This window comes from Salvelinus namaycush, unplaced genomic scaffold (genome assembly GCF_016432855.1).
Source record: "Salvelinus namaycush isolate Seneca unplaced genomic scaffold, SaNama_1.0 Scaffold298, whole genome shotgun sequence".
In the NCBI taxonomy this organism is placed as follows: domain Eukaryota; kingdom Metazoa; phylum Chordata; class Actinopteri; order Salmoniformes; family Salmonidae; genus Salvelinus; species Salvelinus namaycush.
The window spans coordinates 44202-64498 of NW_024059874.1; the positions used below are offsets into that span (position 1 = coordinate 44202).

The following is a 20297-nucleotide window of genomic DNA, read 5'->3' on the forward strand; positions in this document are numbered from 1 at the left end:
CTCTCTCTCTCCCTGTCTCTCTCTCTCCCTGTCTCTCTCTCTCTCTCTCTCTCTCTCTCTCTCTCTCTCTCTCCCTGTCTGTCTCTCCACAGTCAGGTGGTGACCAGGATAGGAAGCACAAGAAGCGCCGTGGAGAGTTATACTCTGTCCAGACCTCTCTGATCGTAGCCGCACTGAAGAAGATGCTGCCCATCGGACTCAACATGTGCACCCCAGGAGACCAGGAGCTCATCTCACTGGCTAAGATAAGATACAGTCTGGTGAGTTATACTACATTATCCCTCTAACCCTGGAGACCAGGAGCTCATCTCACTGGCCAAGATAAGATACAGTCTGGTGAGTTATACTACATTATCCCTCTAACCCTGGACACCAGGAGCTCATCTCACTGGCCAAGATAAGATACAGTCTGGTGAGTTATACTACATTATCCCTCTAACCCTGGAGACTAGGAGCTCATCTCACTGGCCAAGATAAGATACAGTCTGGTGAGTTATACTACATTATCCCTCTAACCCTGGAGACTAGGAGCTTATCTCACTGGTCAAGATAAGATACAGTCTGGTGAGTTATACTACATTATCCCTCTAACCCTGGAGACTAGGAGCTCATCTCACTGGCCAAGATACGATACAGTCTGGTGAGTTATACTACATTATCCCTCTAACCCTGGAGACTAGGAGCTCATCTCACTGGCCAAGATAAGATAGTCTGGTGAGTTACAGTACTATCATATTCCTAAAGTCTTCAATGATCATGTGAAGTAGCGTATTGATGTGTGATCAAGCTACGTTTGTATTCACAGATATCCAGGCCTATCCCCGGCCATTTTGGAATGTTTTTAACCCACACTCTCACTGAGAGCAATTTCTCACTCCATCCTGTTTCCCTCCAACAGAAAGACACAGACGATGAGGTGAAGGATCACTTGCGTGAGAACCTACATCTTCAGGACAAGGTAGACTTGGGATATGTAAAATGACCTGTTATTCCACACAGTGTGTACTTTGTATCTCCCCTGGTCATTTCTCTGTGCCCCAGGAAAGTGTGGTCTGTAACTTCTGCATTACTCCTTCACGTGTATTCAGCAGACCAGGACACTCAGATGCAGCAGCGTTTGTAAAAAATAAATAAAATAAAATTAGATGTAGTTTCAGTGACACCAACTGAAATAAAAACATAATATGTTGTTGTTCTTATGAAATGATTTAACATTACAAATGGACAAATTATAACATGTCTAACGCTTAACGTGTGTGTTTTTAAAGTCTGATGACCTGGCAGTGCAGTGGCAGATGAACCTGTATAAGGATGTGGTGGTGGTGGGGAGTGAGGAACATGCAGACCCAGAACAAACTGTGGACAGAATACAAAGCATCTCCGCTGCAGTCTTCCACCTGGAGCAGGTACCCTACAGTCAACAGTTTCCATTCTATAAAGTCTGTTGCTTACTGCGGGATTACACGATTTTCCCGCTGAGACGTATGTCTCTTTTACAAGGGTGCCCTGTTTACAAACACAGCATCAAATACCAAGTACAGAATAAGGATTTAGTAATACAATTATAACAATCAAAGTGTGGATTTATAACAATCAAAGTGTGGATTGCAGACAGATTGTGGAGCTTCATCATGTTTCAATGAAATGTACAGTTGTGTGTCCTCCAGCTAGCTGTTGACATGTGACACTGTTTCTGAGCAAACACCAAATGTGATGAAAACAATAGTGGTCCGGGAACTAAGCATTGAAGAACACCGAAATTTACCTTAGATTTTGTCTGAGGAATTTACATCCACAGAAGCAAATCTTTCTGTAAGACGTAATGTTTTGAGACGTAATGTTGTAAGACGTAATGTTTTGAGACGTAATGTTTTGAGACGTAATGTTTTGAGACGTAATGTTGTGAGACGTAATGTTGTGAGACGTAATGTTGTGAGACGTAATGTTGTGAGACGTAATGTTGTGAGACGTAATGTTGTGAGACGTAATGTTGTGAGACGTAATGTTGTGAGATGTAATGTTTTGAGACGTAAGGTTGTAAGACGTAATGTTTTGAGACGTAATGTTGTAAGACGTAAGGTTGTAAGACGTAAGGTTGTAAGACGTAATGTTGTAAGACGTAATGTTGTAAGACGTAAGGTTGTAAGACGTAAGGTTGTAAGACGTAAGGTTGTAAGACGTAATGTTGTTAAGACGTAATGTTGGTAAGACGTAATGTTTTGAGACGTAATGTTTTGCCCTCTAGGTGGAGCAGCCTCTGAGGATGAAGAAGTGTGTGTTCCAGAAGCTGCTGTCCAAACAGCGTAAACGTGCCGTGGTGGCCTGCTTCCGTATGGCTCCTCTCTACAACCTCCCCAGGTAAGACGGGCTTCTATCACACTTACATACTACTCATGACAATTAGAGGTACACTGATGGAAAAACTGGAGGCCTAAATTGTCTCCTGTCAACTAAATGAGATACGTAAAAGGGAATATGAGTTTGAGACTTTGTAACTGTGACAACAACTATCCCCAGAAAACAGTCCTCAGTCGTCATACATGGTGCTATTGTCTCCATCAAATCAAACGTGACGTTCCAGTCCTGTATCTCTGTTATCTCTCGGTGAAGATGGTGGCATGCTGTAACTAGTGTATCCACACGCTATCTCCCTCTCCACCTCCCTAACCTTGTCCTTCCTCTCTGTTATTTCTCTCTGTTGCACACCACCTACAACACCTTTTTCCTCAGATACAAAATTAACAATTACTTCCTGAACGGCTATCGGTACGTTTGGCTGGAAAAGGCGTTCGCTGAATCAAATTTTGACCACCTGTTCTCCGTACTAACGGTAATGTGAGACGTCCAGGCTGAATGCTAGCCTGAGTGTCAGTCTGTTGCTGTTCTCTTGCCAACTCCTCGTGGAATTGTCATGCCAAACAGACTGGCACCCAGGCTAGGTGAATGCTTCATCTCTCCCCTCTCCATCTTACCCTCCAGACTATGGGCTGACCGAACAGTCAACACCACCTACCTACTGCACCTACCACAACCTACCTCCAGTTTACTGCACTGTTGATTCTGATTGGTCAGCCTCAGCTAACAACCAATCAGTGTTCAATCAATGAGCAATCCAGGAAGCATTTTGCTTGTTTACGTAAAGATCATCATTGTCATTATGTCTTAGAATCATGGAATGTTTTGTCTCATGTTATTTGAGTAACATTATGAATGTATTTTTTTAGTTTTATGTATAATTTATTAAGTAAAAAAATATTTGAATACAGTGTTCAGTGTTTTTAGATATAATTTTAACCACATCCTCAGCCAGTTTCTGTATGCTAATTAAGCCATCAAGGATGACCAGTCAGAAGAGCCAGCTCCCATATCGACCAATCACCACCCTGGAATGCTCTTCCTTCCTGTTACACCCTCACATCTCTCCCTCCTTACTCCTCCCTCTTCCAAAATCTACTTGGACACACCTTAATCTCATTCTCCCATCTTCCACTCCCCTTCTCCCTCTCCTCTCCTCCTCTCCTCCCTCCTTCCCTAGGCATCGTTCTATTAATCTCTTCGTGTTGGGCTATGTGAGACTATGGATAGAGACAGAGGAGTACTCCTTTGAGGAGAGGCTAGTGCAGGACCTAGCAGTAAGTACTGGGCATATTGCGGTGGTGTCTGCCACCACCTCAGCCTCAGCCTTGCCCCCTGTGCCCTGTGTTGGCACCGCACCCCTACCAGCCCTCTCCGCCGACTGCCTATTGAGCACGATGCCCGCCGCCAAACTTCGGGATCGGGATCGCTTCCCGGTCCGCCTGGGTCTGGGGACCTCGCCTTGGGCCCCCAGAGGTTCCCGAGGACCCCGCGCTCTCTCTAGCTTTGTGGCTCGCTACCGGCAGAGCCTTGACAGACATGACAGGCTCAACCTCAGGAGACTCAGTGGCAGCAATGGCTCTGTCTCCGCAGCAAAGCACGTGGCTAGAAAAACAGGCTACGGCATTGGCTATCTCACCACTACTACTACTACTGTGGTAAGAGGGGCAGCTAAAGCCCTCATTAGGTGTTAGGTGTTTGATGTCTGACGTCGACCCAACCATTTAGATGTTGTACGGTACGGTCTCTGCTGTAACTGTAAGTCTGTAGTGATTGATGTTGAAGTGATCAAGTGACGTCTTCGGCTAGCATGCTCGCGCACATCTCAGTCTGGATTCATACAGTATTGTGACAAGTATCGAAAATTCATTGATCTCACTTGTAAGTATATAGTTGTACAGCTGTAAGGAAGATAGACAAATGTATACAGTACTGCATAATGTCATAAAACATGACAAAGGGGGAAGAATGTACAAGAGCAGGCCACGATGTAACACCACGTCATTCATCATCATCATCATCATTGTCCACACGCTGCATTTAGTAGTGTAGCATCTGTTGGACCATAGTAGTCTGCTGGCCCAGTATCTGTGTGATGGAGATGTCGACGATGAGTATGACAGGTCTCCTCTTTAACTCCCAGGAATCTCAAACTCCCATTAGACAGCTCTGCAAGCTTTATAATGTCAAAATACGTTCGTTTACTCACCAAATATGAAGTTTCGCTGAGTAACTATCTTCATTTACTCCCGTTATGGCCGGTATGTGCTTCCAAAAAAGGTCTACATGTAAAAGCAACCGGGGAAAAAATGTCTGTTCGGCACCTCCAATGTAAGTCACTTATGACTGCCGTACGGTTCGGAAGTCTACACCAACTCAATACATTTCAGCTGCCAAATAGGCATATGTTAGATTGCTTGTACAGTTTTATTTAGACATTTCTTGGAAGTATATATTTGGTACGTAACAAACATATTTTGACGTTATACTCATCGTTGACATCTCTAACACACAGATACTGATACTGCTTTTTCAATGGTGGGTCTTGTTCAGTAGGAAGACAACATTTTGAAACTGAGTGAAAAGGAGAGGAATTCCCCGTTCTTAGAACAGAGTTTTGTTTTCAAAAAGTTTTCCCACGGTGTGCCCTACTGAACAATAGTCTGGTTTATTCATTTGACAGTGTCCCTATCCTGTCCTTCTCATGGATACAATCATCAGTAAAATCCTGATCCTGCATCACTACCACCATTGCAGCCCTCATCTGAGCATGCCAGCATGGGTTGTTCCATAAACATGGGTTGTTCCATAAACAGTGTGACTATAATGGGCATGATCATGCATGGAGTGTTGAACAACTCATTAGCCAACCTCTCTGACTCAGAGACGTTGGACGTCGTCCAAAAAGGTAATGGCTTGAAGCCATGCTGAATAACTAATGGAATAATGTGATCAATGTTGAGTGGTGAGTAAATAACATGGTTTACCCAGCAGGGTGTAGTCTCTAGTGGAAAGGCCAGGTTAGGAACAGAGATAACCCCTGTATTTAACCAGCAGGGTGTAGTCTCTAGTGGAAAGGCCAGGTTAGGAACAGAGCTAACCCCTGTATTTAACCAGCAGGGTGTAGTCTCTAGTGGAAAGGCCAGGTTAGGAACAGAGCTAACCCCTGTATTTAACCAGCAGGGTGTAGTCTCTAGTGGAAAGGCCAGGTTAGGAACAGAGCTAACCCCTGTATTTAACCAGCAGGGTGTAGTCTCTAGTGGAAAGGCCAGGTTAGGAACAGAGCTAACCCCTGTATTTAACCAGCAGGGTGTAGTCTCTAGTGGAAAGGCCAGGTTAGGAACAGAGCTAACCCCTGTATTTACCCAGCAGGGTGTAGTCTCTAGTGGAAAGGCCAGGTTAGGAACAGAGCTAACCCCTGTATTTAACCAGCAGGGTGTAGTCTCTAGTGGAAAGGCCAGGTTACGAACAGAGCTAACCCCTGTATTTACCCAGCAGGGTGTAGTCTCTAGTGGAAAGGCCAGGTTAGGAACAGAGCTAACCCCTGTATTTAACCAGCAGGGTGTAGTCTCTAGTGGAAAGGCCAGGTTAGGAACAGAGCTAACCCCTGTATTTACCCAGCAGGGTGTAGTCTCTAGTTGAAAGGCCAGGTTAGGAACAGCGCTAACCCCTGTATTTAACCAGCAGGGTGTAGTCTCTAGTGGAAAGGCCAGGTTAGGAACAGAGCTAACCCCTGTATTTAACCAGCAGGGTGTAGTCTCTAGTGGAAAGGCCAGGTTAGGAACAGAGATAACCCCTGTATTTAACCAGCAGGGTGTAGTCTCTAGTGGAAAGGCCAGGTTAGGAACAGAGCTAACCCCTGTATTTACCCAGCAGGGTGTAGTCTCTAGTGGAAAGGCCAGGTTAGGAACAGAGATAACCCCTGTATTTAACCAGCAGGGTGTAGTCTCTAGTGGAAAGGCCAGGTTAGGAACAGAGCTAACCCCTGTATTTAACCAGCAGGGTGTAGTCTCTAGTGGAAAGGCCAGGTTAGGAACAGAGCTAACCCCTGTATTTAACCAGCAGGGTGTAGTCTCTAGTGGAAAGGCCAGGTTAGGAACAGAGCTAACCCCTGTATTTACCCAGCAGGGTGTAGTCTCTAGTGGAAAGGCCAGGTTAGGAACAGAGATAACCCCTGTATTTAACCAGCAGGGTGTAGTCTCTAGTGGAAAGGCCAGGTTAGGAACAGAGCTAACCCCTGTATTTAACCAGCAGGGTGTAGTCTCTAGTGGAAAGGCCAGGTTACGAACAGAGCTAACCCCTGTATTTAACCAGCAGGGTGTAGTCTCTAGTGGAAAGGCCAGGTTAGGAACAGAGCTAACCCCTGTATTTACCCAGCAGGGTGTAGTCTCTAGTGGAAAGGCCAGGTTAGGAACAGAGATAACCCCTGTATTTAACCAGCAGGGTGTAGTCTCTAGTGGAAAGGCCAGGTTAGGAACAGAGCTAACCCCTGTATTTACCCAGCAGGGTGTAGTCTCTAGTGGAAAGGCCAGGTTAGAAACAGAGCTAACCCCTGTATTTACCCAGCAGGGTGTAGTCTCTAGTGGAAAGGCCAGGTTAGGAACAGAGCTAACCCCTGTATTTACCCAGCAGGGTGTAGTCTCTAGTGGAAAGGCCAGGTTAGGAACAGAGCTAACCCCTGTATTTAACCAGCAGGGTGTAGTCTCTAGTTGAAAGGCCAGGTTAGGAACAGAGCTAACCCCTGTATTTAACCAGCAGGGTGTAGTCTCTAGTGGAAAGGCCAGGTTAGGAACAGAGATAACCCCTGTATTTAACCAGCAGGGTGTAGTCTCTAGTGGAAAGGCCAGGTTAGGAACAGAGCTAACCCCTGTATTTAACCAGCAGGGTGTAGTCTCTAGTTGAAAGTCCAGGTTAGGAACAGAGCTAACCCCTGTATTTAACCAGCAGGGTGTAGTCTCTAGTGGAAAGGCCAGGTTAGGAACAGAGCTAACCCCTGTATTTAACCAGCAGGGTGTAGTCTCTAGTGGAAAGGCCAGGTTAGGAACAGAGCTAACCCCTGTCTCTTGCGGGTTGTCTGTGTAGAAAACCCCAATGAAGATTGTGGAGGAGGAGGAAGAGGAGGAGGTTGAGATTCAGCCAGACCCTCTTCATCAGCTTATCCTTCACTTCAGCCACAACGCCCTCACAGAGAGAAGGTAGGAGGGAATGACCAATCAACCAGTGGTGGAAAAAGTATCCAATATTAATACTTGTGTAAAAGTAAAGATACCTAAATAGAAAATGACTCAAGTAAAAGTGACATTCACCCAGTAAAATACTACTACAGTAAAAGTTTAAAAGTATTTGGTTTTAAATATACTTAAGTATCAAAAGTAAATGTAGTTGTTTAAATATACTAATTTAATGTAAAAGTAGAAATAATTTAAAATTCCTACAGAATTTTCTTGTTTTATTTTATTTACGGATAGCCAGGGTCACACTCCAACACTCAGACATCATTTACAAACATAGCATTTGTGTTTAGTGAGTCCACCAGATTAGTGGCAGTAGGGATGACCAGGGATGTTCTCTTGATAAGTGTGCAAATTGGACAATTGTCTGTCCTGCTACAGTAATCATTCAAAATGAAACAAGTACTTTTGGGTGTCAGGGAAAATGTATGGAGTAAAAAGTACATAATTTTCTTTAGGAATGTAGTGAAGTAAAAGTAAAAGTTGTCAAATATAATTAGTAAAGTACAGATACCCCAAAAAACTACTTAAGTTAAAATACTTTAAGTACTACTTAAGTACTTTACATCACTGCAATTAACCAATGTATTTTTTTTTTACCTTTTATTTTAACAGTGAGTCAATCAACCAATCACTCAATCGATCAATTAATCAATCAACCTAGTGAACAAGTGTTTTATCAAATCTTACTTAAATACATAAGAATTGTGTGATCTTAACTTATTTGTGTTATTTACTTTACAAACCTGATACAAGTCATGATAATGATTGGATAATATGTTATTCTCTCCAGTTTCTTGGAAGAAGATCCGTTATATATTGCGTATGCAGACATGATGGCAAAGGTACGCAACTGAGAATTTGAGCACACTTTTGCTACGTTTACACAGGCAGCCCAGTTCTGATCTTTTGCCCAACTATTGGCAAAAGATCTGATCTGATTGGTCAAAAGTTCAATTAGTGGCAAAAGATCAGAACTGGACTGCCTGTGTAAACACATACTTTCATAATCCGACTGAAGTAGTGTGTTCATAATCAGTTAATGCACAGTTGTCCAAGCTCTAACATGTTCCTCCTCTATCTCCTCAGAGTTGTGCAGAGGATGAAGAGGAGGAAGAAGAGGAAGAGGGGAAAGAGAAGACATTTGAGGTTTCAACCTGTCTGTCCTTGTATCACTAACCCCCAGGCTTAAAGCCTTAGATACTTTTTAATCAAATCTGTCTGAACACAGTCTGAATCCAGTCTGAACCCAGTCTGTGCCTTTAGCCTGGATGAATATCTGACTTGTGGATGATGAGACCGAGATGAGACAGGATTTTAATCAACAGCACTGGCTACAACTGATAACTTCCCATGTCTACGGTGTCAGCTGACAAAGACCGGCCAATGGTTGAAATGTCATCGTCACTGTGACAGCCGTGTTCCATTCAACTTTTCACTAGTGTATCTTTTATACATCAGCTTTGTCCTTTTGTATCCAGCAGCTGTAAGACCATTGATGTTGTCACTTTCCTGTGAAATGTGTGAATGTCTCTCTAAGATTATGTTTGATTATGTATTTTAACCCCTCAGGATTATAGACATCGACGTATGAACTATGCGACCGGTTTATAATGAACAGCGACTACAGCTGACTGCTGTAGAGAGTTTGACTTTTATTGCGTATAATCATTATATGATCTGCCATTCCCCTTTGGGCCCACAGGAGAAGGAGATGGAGAAACAGAAGATCTTGTACCAGCAGGCCAGGCTCCACGCCCGCGGGGCTGCTGAGATGGTGCTACAGATGATCAGCGCCAGTAAAGGTGAGGATGTTCTTTATCTACAGTACAGGTGTAACTTCAGAGCCTTGTGTACTACACAGCATGTTCACCCCCAGATAATATGTCATCCAAACTCATGAACCCATATACATGCAGTGGAATGATCTTGCAAACCATAATCAAAGTCTTGTTCTAGCCATCTATCTGTGGTTAGCACTGTGCTAACAACTTGGGTGCTTAGTCTACTCCTCTTTGTCCCCCAGGTCGACTAGGTCCCATGGTGACCTGCACCCTCAAACTGGGCATCTCCATCCTCAACGGAGGCAACGTACTGGTCCAGCAGGTTAGATAGACGACATTACATTACCAGAGATGTATTACTGTGTATGTTACACATCATTACCAGAGATGTATTACTGTGTATGTTACACATCATTACCAGAGATGTATTACTGTGTATGTTACACATCATTACCAGAGATGTATTACTGTGTATGTTACACATCATTACAAGAGATGTATTACTGTGTATGTTACACATCATTACCAGAGATGTATTACTGTGTATGTTACACATCATTACCAGAGATGTATTACTGTGTATGTTACACATCATTACCAGAGATGTATTACTGTGTATGTTACACCTCATTACCAGAGATGTATTACTGTGTATGTTACACATCATTACCAGAGATGTATTACTGTGTATGTTACACATCATTACCAGAGATGTATTACTGTGTATGTTACACATCATTACCAGAGATGTATTACTGTGTATGTTACACATCATTACCAGAGATGTGTTCAATCATCACGTCTTACCAAGAGTTTCTGTGCATGAAAACATGCTAGTTTTACTTTCCATTGTTTTGCAGAAAATGCTGGATTATCTGAAAGAGAAAAGAGATGCAGGCTTTTTCAAGAGTTTGTCAGGCCTCATGCAGTCCTGCAGGTAACCGTGACTACGCTACCCAAGTAATCCAGAGGACAGATCTCGTCTGGGAACTGCCTGGGAATGATAATAGACTTTTGATCAATTAAAATATTGTAACTTATTGATAAGCATGTTGATTATACCCAATGACATGATGAAGGGACCCTCGTAGTCCTATGACCACTGTTTATGTCATTCTTATTCATTATCCCTAGCGTACTATTTCTCTTTCACAATGTGTCTTATCTCCATACCCTTTACAGTGTCCTGGATTTAAATGCCTTTGAGAGACAGAACAAAGCGGAAGGTCTGGGGATGGTGACAGATGAAGGATCCAGTAAGTAAAGAGACATGATGGCCAACTGATGTACTACCTCAAGCTTTAATAAGTAGTTTAACATTTTGAGTGTTCAATTGTAGTTTTATTTTTCCCTTTTCCCTTCAGCCGTAGGTTCCGAGAGCTGTCTCGCTCTCTTGGTTGCTGTTTCACACTTGGAGTATCTTTACGCAGAAAACCTGTTGAGCTTCTTTTTTCTCCTTTTATTCTCAGCAATAGGTTCAAGAGCTATCTTTACTCAGATAATCTAAAACCTCAGGGATCAACACGCACAGATTTCACTTACAAACCAACCTCCTTCCTAATGCCGGAGCATGACATTGTCTTATCTCTCTCTGCCGTGTTGTACATGTTGGTGGCAAATTATCTTCAGAAAGAATGCCCCCTAGCTACAGTAATATCAGGTTATCTTCAGAAAGAATGTCCCCTAGCTACAGTAATATCAGATTATCTTCAGAAAGAATTCCCCCTAGCTACAGTAATATCAGATTATCTTCAGAAAGAATGCCCCCTAGCTACAGTAATATCAGATTATCTTCAGAAAGAATGCCCCCTAGCTACAGTAATATCAGATTATCTTCAGAAAGAATGCTCCCTAGCTACAGTAATATCAGATTATCTTCAGAAAGAATGCCCCCTAGCTACAGTAATATCAGATTATCTTCAGAAAGAATGCTCCCTAGCTACAGTAATATCAGATTATCTTCAGAAAGAATTCCCCCTAGCTACAGTAATATCAGGTTATCTTCAGAAAGAATGCCCCCTAGCTACAGTAATATCAGATTATCTTCAGAAAGAATGCCCCCTAGCTACAGTAATATCAAATCAAATTGCATTTGACCTGGTATTTTTGGTGCACGTTGATTTTCCTGCTTGTATTACAGTAGTGGTAGAGTCAGGGATCCATGTGATTAACCTGTTGTTGTCCAGACCGTCATCAGGGCTGCAAGGCCTCGTGGCATGATACCTACGTATCAGTGTTGGGGTCAATTCCATTTCGATTCAGAAAGTAAACTAATTAAAAAGTGTAGAAGTATATAGTTATGTTTCCTGAATTGAACCGTAACTGACCCCAACCCTGCTATGTATTATACAGGATGAATGTCACTCACCTCTTTTAATCATGGGACGAATTGAGTTCATTGTAAATGAAGAAGTAGTGACGTTTCTGAACAAATGTTTCATCAGGTTTAGTAATCTAAGATGTCCTGTAGTTTCATCAGGTTTAGGAATCTAAACTGTTCTGTAGTTTCATCAGGTTTAGGAATCTAAGCTGTTCAGAAGTGCAGTTTGTGGGAGTAAGTGCAGTAGTTATCAACGTATCTACACTCCCCATGTTGTCAGATTCTGATTCAACTCACATCTACACTCCCCATGTTGTCAGGTTCTGATTCAACTCACATCTACACTCCCCATGTTGTCAGATTCTGATTCAACTCACATCTACACTCCTCGTGTTGTCCGATTCTGATTCAACTCACATCTACACTCCCCATGTTGTCAGATTCTGATTCAACACTCACATCTACACTCCCCATGTTGTCAGATTCTGATTCAACACTCACATCTACACTCCCCATGTTGTCAGATTCTGATTCAACACTCACATCTACACTCCTCATGTTGTCATATTCTGATTCAACACTCACATCTACACTCCCCATGTTGTCAGATTCTGATTCAACTCACATCTACACTCCCCATGTTGTCCGATTCTGATTCAACACTCACATCTACACTCCCCATGTTGTCAGATTCTGATTCAACACTCACATCTACACTCCTCATGTTGTCATATTCTGATTCAACACTCACATCTACACTCCCCATGTTGTCAGATTCTGATTCAACACTCACATCTACACTCCTCATGTTGTCAGATTCTGATTCAACTCACATCTACACTCCCCATGTTGTCAGGTTACGCACTAAAAGCCTTTCCAATATGTTTACTCCTAAATTGAGAGCAGGGGTTTCCTCCATCCTGAAGTAGGGGGAACCTAAGACATGGTGCAGCATTAGCTAGATATACAAGCCTTCTCTGTCACATCTACATTACCACACACACCTCATCCCACACACACACCTTCCCCTAACACACCTCATCCCACACACACACTTTCTCCTAACACACCTCATCCCACACACACACTTTCTCCTAACACACCTCATCCCACACACACACTTTCCCCTAACACACCTCATCCCACACACACACTTTCCCCTAACACACCTCATCCCACACACACACTTTCTCCTAACACACCTCATCCCACACACACACTTTCTCCTAACACACATCATCCCACACACACACTTTCTCCTAACACACCTCATCCCACACACACACTTTCTCCTAACACACCTCATCCCACACACACACTTTCTCCTAACACACCTCATCCCACACACACACTTTCTCCTAACACACCTCATCCCACACACACACCTTCTCCTAACACACCTCATCCCACACACACACTTTCTCCTAACACACCTCATCCCACACACTTTCTCCTAACACACCTCATCCCACACACACACTTTCTCCTAACACACCTCATCCCACACACACACGTTCTCCTAACACACCTCATCCCACACACTTTCTCCTAACACACCTCATCCCACACACGTTCTCCTAACACACCTCATCCCACACACGTTCTCCTAACACACCTCATCCCACACACACACTTTCTCCTAACACACCTCATCCCACACACACACTTTCTCCTAACACACCTCATCCCACACACAGAACACACCTTTATCCTTCAGTTCTCCCTACTGTATATTTTCAGTTTTGACAGGTTAACGGTAGTATTTTCCACTAATATCCTAAATACACACTAAATATCATACATCTTTATAACTCTCCCCGAAACACCTTCATTTTAACATCACACCCATAATGAGGCCTATAGACATCTCTCACTCTTTCAAACTTTTTTTTCTTCTCCTTTTTAAAAAAGTTCTATGTCTTCTCTTGCTTACGTCTGCTTGTGTTTTGTTTTGTCCTCTCCTATCATTAATACTCATCGATGGCAGCCAACAGTGAGCGGGGTAAATAAACTATTCAGATGCTCTCATAACCGCTCATAACCGTCCCTCTCTCACCTTCACCTCTCCTGCCTCATTGACCTGATGACCTGGAAGCATTAACTCATTGCTCTGGTCTACAGGGAGGTACATTCATGCACATGCATGCATAAAATATAGACGTAAAATTCTAGATTTACTTTATAAATGCCTGTTATTAGTGGTAGTTAACTTTTTCTTGATGTTACTAACTCTACATCACTAATCTACATTCTGCTACTGATACTTCTATCAGGCTATCAACGTCTTTGAAAAGGTTATGATTTGTAGACTTGTCCTCAGCTAAATCAAAGCTTTGATGTGCTTTGTACTTGGGGCCTATTTCACAAAGCTGTGTTTAACTGTCACGTGGAAGATGTAGCTGATCCAGAAATGGAATGCAGTATTCAAATACTTGGAATTCCCAAGATTGTGAAGTACTGTGGAATGGAACCTTGGAATTGCTTGATGATTCTAAGTGGAGAACATTCCATCATTGTGATCTTCTTAAAAACGGGTTCCCTGTGTTCTTGTCTTGTTCTTATACTATATGCTATATGTGAAAGTTACCTGGCTAACCTCCAGCTTCCTGAAATGTCCTGGTGTTTCACAATATTCATTTCAGTTTTCACAATCAGCACTTTGGATGCAGCAAGGGTGTTGTGTGCAACACAAACCCAGACCCACACTCTTAGAAAAAAACACTTCCAAAAGGGTTCTTCGCCTTTCCCCAAATGGAGAACCCTTTTTGGTCCTAGGTAGAACCCCTTTTGGGTTCCATGTAGAAACCTCAGTGGAAAGGGTTATACATTGAACCCAAAAGGGTTCTACCTGAAACCCCAAAACAGTTCTTCAAAGGGTTCTCCTATGGGGACAGCCGAAGAACCCTTTTAGGTTCTCGATAGCACCTTTTTTCTAAAAGGGCAGTATCTGTATTTGTGCTAGCCACCTGCCTGTCTAAGAGTGATGAGTGCCGATCCAAACTGGATATCCGCAAACGCCTAACTCAGACTTTCACCTAAATCATGCATTGAGATTATTGTGAAAACTCTAGTTGCTTGCGAATTCAGCCGCTGTTGTTATGGAGAGCGTTCTTCACCTACTTCCTCTCATCCCGAAGGTTCCAAAGTGCTGACGAATGATGACTTCACCAAAGATCTCTTCAGGTTTTTACAACTGCTCTGTGAGGGGCACAACGGGGGTGAGAACTTTCATAAATTGGTGTAAAACAAAGTATTAGTATATGTTTTGTTATAGCTTCACTCAAACCACGTTATCCGAATATCAAAATGTGTTCTTTGACCACAGATTTCCAAAACTTCCTGAGAACACAAACAGGAAACACGTTGACAGTCAACATTATCATCAGCACAGTGGACTACCTGCTACGCCTTCAGGTGATACACACACACACACACACACACACACACACACACACACACACACACACACACACACACACACACACACACACACACACACACACACACTATAAATAGAACGTGACTTGGTTTCACCAACACACTGACATAGTAATCCTTCTCTGCAGGAATCTATCAGTGACTTCTACTGGTATTATTCTGGGAAAGACATTATCGACGAGGCAGGGCAGGTCAACTTCTCCAAAGCCTTAGCTGTCGCAAAGCAGATCTTCAACTCACTCACTGAGTACATCCAGGTAAGTAAGGACTGACTCTTTCTGACTGGAGCCTATAGTCATATTTGTATTTTATTTTATGGCACTATAATGTTTTTTGGGGGGGGTTGGGATCTTCATTAACATTCACTCTATTTTGTCTCCCCACCCTTTGGTCCTTCTATCAATCTCTCTCCCCCCCTTTCTTCTTCCCTCCCCCTCCTCATTTCTCTCCCTTTCTCCCACCTCACTCACTTCCTCTCTCCCCCCTCCCTCCCTCTCTCCCTCCCAGGGCCCATGTATTGGGAACCAGCAGAGTCTGGCCCACAGCAGACTGTGGGATGCAGTGGTGGGATTCCTGCATGTGTTTGCCAACATGCAGATGAAGCTGTCCCAGGTAACTAGGTGTCCTCAGAGCTGCACCAACCATTCCAGTAAAGTGAGCAAAATAAAACAGTGAACTACTGGCCCAGTCCAGCGTCCTGCTGTCCTGGAGTTGCAGTCAGTGTCTATATATGCAGCAGTGTCCATCTGCTTCCTGTCAGTCAACGCTCACTGTCGTCTCCAATGTCTCTCCAATATGAAACTGATCACATAAATATAACTCCCATTTCAATAGACCAATGTCCTGTCAAGGGGCTGTACATCAAGCTGCCTCACACTACAGAAACAAGAGATAGGTTCCTGTCCTGGGGGTCGTTGTAGCTCAAGGCTTACTTACTACTACACTTAAATAGCCTCAGATTAGAGGATTCACCCACACCCAACATCCTCAACCTCACTAATGCTCTTGTGGCTGAAGGGAAACAAGTCCCAGCAGCAATGTTCCAACATCTAGTGGTAAGCTTTCCCAGAAGAGTGGAGGCTGCTATAGCTGCAATGGGGGGACCAACTCCATATTAATGCCCATGATTTTGGAATGTTCAAAGAGCAGGTGTCCACATCATTTTGGTCATGTAGTGTATATCCTATTCTATTCCCTCCTCTTGTTCCTCCTCTAACTGTTCTATTCTGGCTGTGGTGATAGTTGAGCCTGGCCGTAGTGATAGTTGCGTCTGGCCGTAGTGATAGTTGCGCCTGGCCGTAGTGATAGTTGCGCCTGGCCGTAGTGATAGTTGCGCCTGGCCGTAGTGATAGTTGCGCCTGGCCGTAGTGATAGTTGCGCCTGGCCGTAGTGATAGTTGCGCCTGGCCGTGGTGATAGTTGCGCCTGGCCGTGGTGATAGTTGAGCCTGGCCGTAGTGATAGTTGCGTCTGGCCGTAGTGATAGTTGCGCCTGGCCGTAGTGATAGTTGCGCCTGGCCGTAATGATAGTTGCGCCTGGCCGTAGTGATAGTTGCGCCTGGCCGTAGTGATAGTTGCGCCTGGCCGTAGTGATAGTTGCGCCTGGCCGTGGTGATAGTTGCGCCTGGCCGTGGTGATCGTTGCGCCTGGCCGTAGTGATCGTTGCGTCTGGCCGTAGTGATAGTTGCGCCTGGCCGTAGTGATAGTTGCGTCTGGCCGTAGTGATAGTTGCGCCTGGCCCTAGTGATAGTTGCGCCTGGCCGTGGTGATAGTTGCGCCTGGCCGTGGTGATAGTTGCGTCTGGCCGTGGTGATAGTTGCGTCTGGCCGTGGTGATAGTTGCGCCTGGCCGTGGTGATAGTTGCGCCTGGCCGTAGTGATAGTTGCGCCTGGCCGTAGTGATAGTTGCGCCTGGCCGTAGTGATAGTTGCGCCTGGCCGTGGTGATAGTTGCGTCTGGCCGTGGTGATAGTTGTGCCTGGCCGTAGTGATAGTTGCACCTGGCCGTAGTGATAGTTGCGCCTGGCCGTAGTGATAGTTGCGCCTGGCCGTAGTGATAGTTGCGCCTGGCCGTGGTGATAGTTGCGCCTGGCCGTGGTGATAGTTGCGCCTGGCCGTGGTGATAGTTGCGCCTGGCGGTGGTGATAGTTGCGCCTGGCCGTGGTGATAGTTGCGCCTGGCCGTGGTGATAGTTGCGCCTGGCCGTGGTGATAGTTGCGCCTGGCCGTGGTGATAGTTGCGCCTGGCCGTAGTGATAGTTGCGCCTGGCCGTGGTGATAGTTGCACCTGGCCGTAGTGATAGTTGCTTTTTTTTTTTGGTTATGCCTTTGTTTTGGTTTTCGGTTATGCTTTTGTTTTGGTTTTCGGTTATGCTTTTGTTTTGGTTTTTGGTTATGCCTTTGTTTTGGTTTTCGGTTAGGCCTTTGTTTTGGTTTTTGGTTATGCCTTTGTTTTGGTTTTTGGTTATGCCTTTGTTGGTTGTGTCTTTTTTATGCCTTCGGTTATTTGTTTTTAGTGCATGCAACTTGAGCTATTGAGATTGTAAAATCATAAAAATGCTTATTAATAATTAATAAATACATGTTATTATTAATTATTACTTAACTAATTGTATTATTAATGCAATTCTTCCAACGGTCGGCGCTCCTTTAGGACTCGTGTCAGATTGAGCTGCTCAAGGAGTTGATGGATCTTCAGCAGGACATGGTGGTGATGATGCTGTCACTGCTGGAGGGTAAGAACCTACAGATTTGAAGGCTCCCGAGTGGGCACAGCGGTCTAAGACACTGCATCTCAGTGCTAGAGTCGTCACTACAGACCATGGTTCGATTCCAGGTTGTATCACAACCCGGCCGTGATTGGGTGTCCCATAGGGCGCCGCACATATTGGCCCAGCGTCATACGGGTTTGGCCGGGGTAGGCCGTCATTGTAAATAAGAATTTGCTCTTAACTGACTTGCCTGGTTAAATAAAGGTAAAATAATAAAAGTACGTAATTAGGGAGGTAAAGTAAGTGCAAGTGCAAATGCAAATGCAATTGATTCCTATGTGGTGTCTCTTAGGCAACGTGGTGAATGGAACGATTGGAAAGCAGATGGTGGACACTCTGGTGGAGTCCTCCAGCAATGTAGAGATGATCCTCAAGTTCTTTGACATGTTCCTCAAGATCAAGGACCTGACCACCTCTGACAACTTCAGGGACTACGACCCCGATAACAAGGGGGTGATCTCCAAAAAAGATTTCCAGAAGTCCATGGAGAACCAGAAACAGTACACCCAGTCGGAGATCGAGTTCCTGCTCTCCTGTGCCGAGGCTGATGAGAACGACATGTTCAACTACGAGGAGTTTGTGGAGCGGTTCCACGAGCCAGCCAAAGACATTGGCTTCAATATAGCCGTGCTGCTCACTAACCTCTCTGAGCACATGCCTCACGACCCCCGTCTAGCCACCTTCCTGGAACCGGCCGAGAGCGTGCTGAACTACTTTGAGCCATATCTGGGCCGCATCGAGATCATGGGCGGAGGGAAGCGCATCGAGAGGGTCTACTTTGAGATCAGCGAGTCCAGCCGCACGCAGTGGGAGAAGCCACAGGTCAAAGAGTCCAAGAGACAGTTCATCTTTGACGTGGTCAACGAGGGTGGAGAGAGCGAGAAGATGGAGATGTTTGTGAACTTCTGCGAAGACACCATCTTTGAGATGCAGCTGGCATCTCAGATCTCGGAGCCAGAAGTGGCGGAGCGCCCGGAGGAGGAAGAGGAGGAGGTGCACAACCTTCTAGAAGAGCTGGCTGAGCAAGAAGAGGAGAGAGAGCTGGAGGCTTCCTCGGCTTTCACCATGGTCTGCGTCTCCGCCAAGAAGAAGATCTCCAACTTCAGAGAGATGCTGACCTTCAAGAGCCTCAAGAAGCAGTACAAGAAGTTCAAGAAGCTGAGCATGAAGGAGGTGACCCTTGGGTTCTTCTCCTTCTTCTGGACGCTCTTCGCAGGGTTCTTCAAGGGGATCTACAGCCTCATCTTCGGATTCTTCCACCTCATCTGGTCATCCATGTTCGGAGGCGGCCTCGTCGAAGGTGGGATCTTTTTATCTTCTATTTTTGTTTGATCTTTTTGTTTTTATTGTTTTAGGATCATGTTAATAAGGGTGTTGCGACGTTTTGTTTAAATGGACTTTAAATTATGTTTGATTTGATTTGACTTGAAGGAGCCAAGAACATGAAGGTGACAGACATATTGGGCAACATGCCCGATCCCACCCAGTTCGGTATCCACGGCGACGTGCTGGAGACTGAGAAGGCGGAGGTCAGTGATTCGGTGTCGGGCGGAACAGACCAGGCCATCAAACCGTCGGACAAGGCAGAGCAGGACATCTTAATGGAGATGATTAATCCGACGCCAAAGAAAGGGGAAGGGTTAAAACATGTTGATCCTGGACTGGGAGACGTCTCTGAGAATCTGACCGCTGAGACCACTGCCACTGTGGAGAAGAAGGTGAGCATTCTATAGGCCTGTCTCTAAAACAGTAGGTAAAGGAAATACATTAAATACAATGGTGACTCTCTATGAACAGTTCTCAGTAAAACGCTGGGCTTGTTACACATGGATGGTGTCAGCAATAAGTATCCTCTGTAACCTTCTATTGTCCTTCTCCTGTATAAGGCTGAACCTCTGTAACCTTCTGTTGTCCTTCTCATGTAGAAGCCTGAACCTCTTTAACTTTCTATTGTCCTTCTCATGTAGAAGCCTGAACCTCTTTAACTTTCTATTGTCCTTCTCATGTAGAAGCCTGAACCTCTTTAACTTTCTATTGTCCTTCTCATGTAGAAGCCTGCACCTCTCTAACCTTCTATTGTCCTTCTCATGTAGAAGCCTGCACCTCTCTAACCTTCTATTGTCCTTCTCATGTAGAAGCCTGCACCTCTCTAACCTTCTATTGTCCTTCTCATGTAGAAGCCTGCACCTCTCTAACCTTCTATTGTCCTTCTCATGTAGAAGCCTGCACCTCTCTAACCTTCTATTGTCCTTCTCATGTAGAAGCCTGAACCTCTCTAACCTTCTGTTGTCCTTCTCATGTAGAAGGCTGCTTCTGAACCAACGGAGCCGGAACCAGAGAAAGCAGAGTGAGTGGCTACACTATTTATTGATCTCTGTGTGTATGTTTACTTCAGCTACGTAA

The 20297-nt window shown here is 44.5% G+C and overlaps 1 protein-coding gene across 1 annotated transcript in view; it reads left to right on the forward strand.

The window, feature by feature from the left end:
• LOC120039756 (ryanodine receptor 3-like) overlaps window positions 1-20297 on the forward strand; it is an 82532-nt gene that overhangs the window by 42646 nt on the left and 19589 nt on the right. The window contains exons 30-51 of the mRNA XM_038985142.1: window positions 93-260; window positions 899-958; window positions 1269-1406; window positions 2246-2358; window positions 3536-3632; window positions 7438-7550; window positions 8380-8431; window positions 8676-8735; window positions 9292-9391; window positions 9613-9692; window positions 10231-10307; window positions 10553-10626; window positions 11511-11520; window positions 13685-13692; window positions 14828-14908; window positions 15016-15104; window positions 15257-15385; window positions 15636-15740; window positions 17777-17858; window positions 18187-19194; window positions 19326-19612; window positions 20198-20241. Coding sequence (XP_038841070.1) covers window positions 93-260; window positions 899-958; window positions 1269-1406; window positions 2246-2358; window positions 3536-3632; window positions 7438-7550; window positions 8380-8431; window positions 8676-8735; window positions 9292-9391; window positions 9613-9692; window positions 10231-10307; window positions 10553-10626; window positions 11511-11520; window positions 13685-13692; window positions 14828-14908; window positions 15016-15104; window positions 15257-15385; window positions 15636-15740; window positions 17777-17858; window positions 18187-19194; window positions 19326-19612; window positions 20198-20241 — 2975 coding nt within the window. The remainder of the gene's footprint in view (window positions 1-92; window positions 261-898; window positions 959-1268; window positions 1407-2245; window positions 2359-3535; window positions 3633-7437; window positions 7551-8379; window positions 8432-8675; window positions 8736-9291; window positions 9392-9612; window positions 9693-10230; window positions 10308-10552; window positions 10627-11510; window positions 11521-13684; window positions 13693-14827; window positions 14909-15015; window positions 15105-15256; window positions 15386-15635; window positions 15741-17776; window positions 17859-18186; window positions 19195-19325; window positions 19613-20197; window positions 20242-20297) is intronic.